Source organism: Diaphorina citri, unplaced genomic scaffold (genome assembly GCF_000475195.1).
Source record: "Diaphorina citri unplaced genomic scaffold, Diaci psyllid genome assembly version 1.1 scaffold3077, whole genome shotgun sequence".
In the NCBI taxonomy this organism is placed as follows: domain Eukaryota; kingdom Metazoa; phylum Arthropoda; class Insecta; order Hemiptera; family Psyllidae; genus Diaphorina; species Diaphorina citri.
Window position 1 is genome coordinate 1 of NW_007380489.1, and position 1,553 is coordinate 1,553.

Here is a 1,553-nt window from a genome sequence, read left to right on the forward strand (position 1 = left end):
ACAGAAGCCACAGCCAACACAGTCAGCACAGGTGAGGTTTTTTTTGTGGATCCCTGAACTTCCTATAAAAGCTGCAGTAGCCAGCTTTCGTTTACTGACAGGAGACGACTGTCTTGCTCAAAATCTTTTAAAATTCCATCCAAACAGCACCTCAATATTCCGTTGTTTTCTCCATATTTTAACTTGGAATTTTGAATATTTTATTAGATTTTTTTCAAGAGGTTTGATAGAGGTAAATGTAACTGCTATGGTTTTATCGTCCCGAAATCGAAGAGAGAAGGAAGACAGGATAGAAAAAAGCCAGCCGTTCCGAGAACGAACATTATCCGTTCAGGATAAAATCCGCCCTGGGCGGAAATCGAACCCGCGGCCCTAGCGCTTACAAGGAAGACGCGCTATCAACCAAGCTAAACTAGGCTGACATTTTATTAGTTTTTTTCTCTCTATCGATTAGGTGCTTTAGCTCTTATTATTATGGTAAGGTCGTTCGTACCGGAATTTTATTAGTTTACCTACTCAAAAATTTGGCGTAGATTGTAAATGTGTGTACTGATTTTTATATGGTGAATTTATATTTTCAGGGTAGCGAATCAACACCGACCGTGTCCAGCAAACAAGCGGTGAAGACCACCGTCCCTCCTGTGTCAACTGAATTTAGTGGTAAACCTAGTGATTCACCCAATAGTGGAAAGACAAAGGAACCACCTAAAGGTGGTGGTAAAGCAAAAGAACCACCAAATAGCGGTGGGAAAACCAAGGAACCTCCCAATAAAGAAAGAGAACCGCTGAAAAGTGGTGGTAAAACCAGTGAGCCACCTAATAAGGAACCTTCTAGTAAAGAAAATGACCCATCCGTAAGTGGTGGTAAGGCAAAAGACCCGTCTAAAAAAGAGAATGAAGCTTCCAATGGTGGTAAACCCAAGGAACTACCCAGCAAGGAAAATGAATCGTCTAATGATGGTAAAATAAAGGAACCTAGTAAAGACAGTGAAAGTGTCGGTAAAGCCAAGGAAGTAGCCAATGAGGAAAGTGAAACATCGAATAGTGGAGCTAAAACGAATGAAACACCGAACGAAACACCGAGTGTTAAGGCAAATGAAACATCTAGTAGCAGTGGTAAAGCGAGTGAAGGACCTAAAGCGAGTAAGAAGCAAAAGCAGAAGGCAGTGCCAGTAGTGACTCCTACATCTACACCTAGTAATACCGTGCAACAAACAACAGGTGAGCTACGCTTTCTTACTTTTTTGCTTCCAAAAAAGATAAGTGAATCGTTCCCAAGAAGAACGGCCTATGTGAAAATTTTCGATTTTCGATTTTTTTTTTTTTTTTTTTTTCAGAATCGGGGCCTATGTGATCTCCTCGTTTTAATGCACTAGTCAGTTTTGGGGGGAGAAAATCGGAAGTCGTTTTTTTTTTCGACCAACTTCGTGAAGATTCGAGTAAAATTTCAGAAGAACAACGGCCTATGTGTAAAGTTTTTGCCTCGGGGCAGGGTGTTTTTGCATGCAAAGTAAGTGAGAGTTTCATGTAAAAGGGCCTATGTGTAAAAAAAC

The 1,553-nt window shown here is 40.8% G+C and overlaps 1 protein-coding gene across 1 annotated transcript in view; it reads left to right on the plus strand.

Annotated features, from left to right (window-relative positions):
* Positions 1–581: 581 nt before the first annotated feature.
* Positions 582–1,553, plus strand: part of LOC113471825 (ankyrin repeat domain-containing protein 17-like) — a gene marked incomplete at its 5' end in the record, with an annotated part of 8,075 nt that continues 7,103 nt past the window's right edge. The window contains one exon of the mRNA XM_026831258.1: positions 582–1,221. Coding sequence (XP_026687059.1) covers positions 582–1,221 — 640 coding nt within the window. The remainder of the gene's footprint in view (positions 1,222–1,553) is intronic.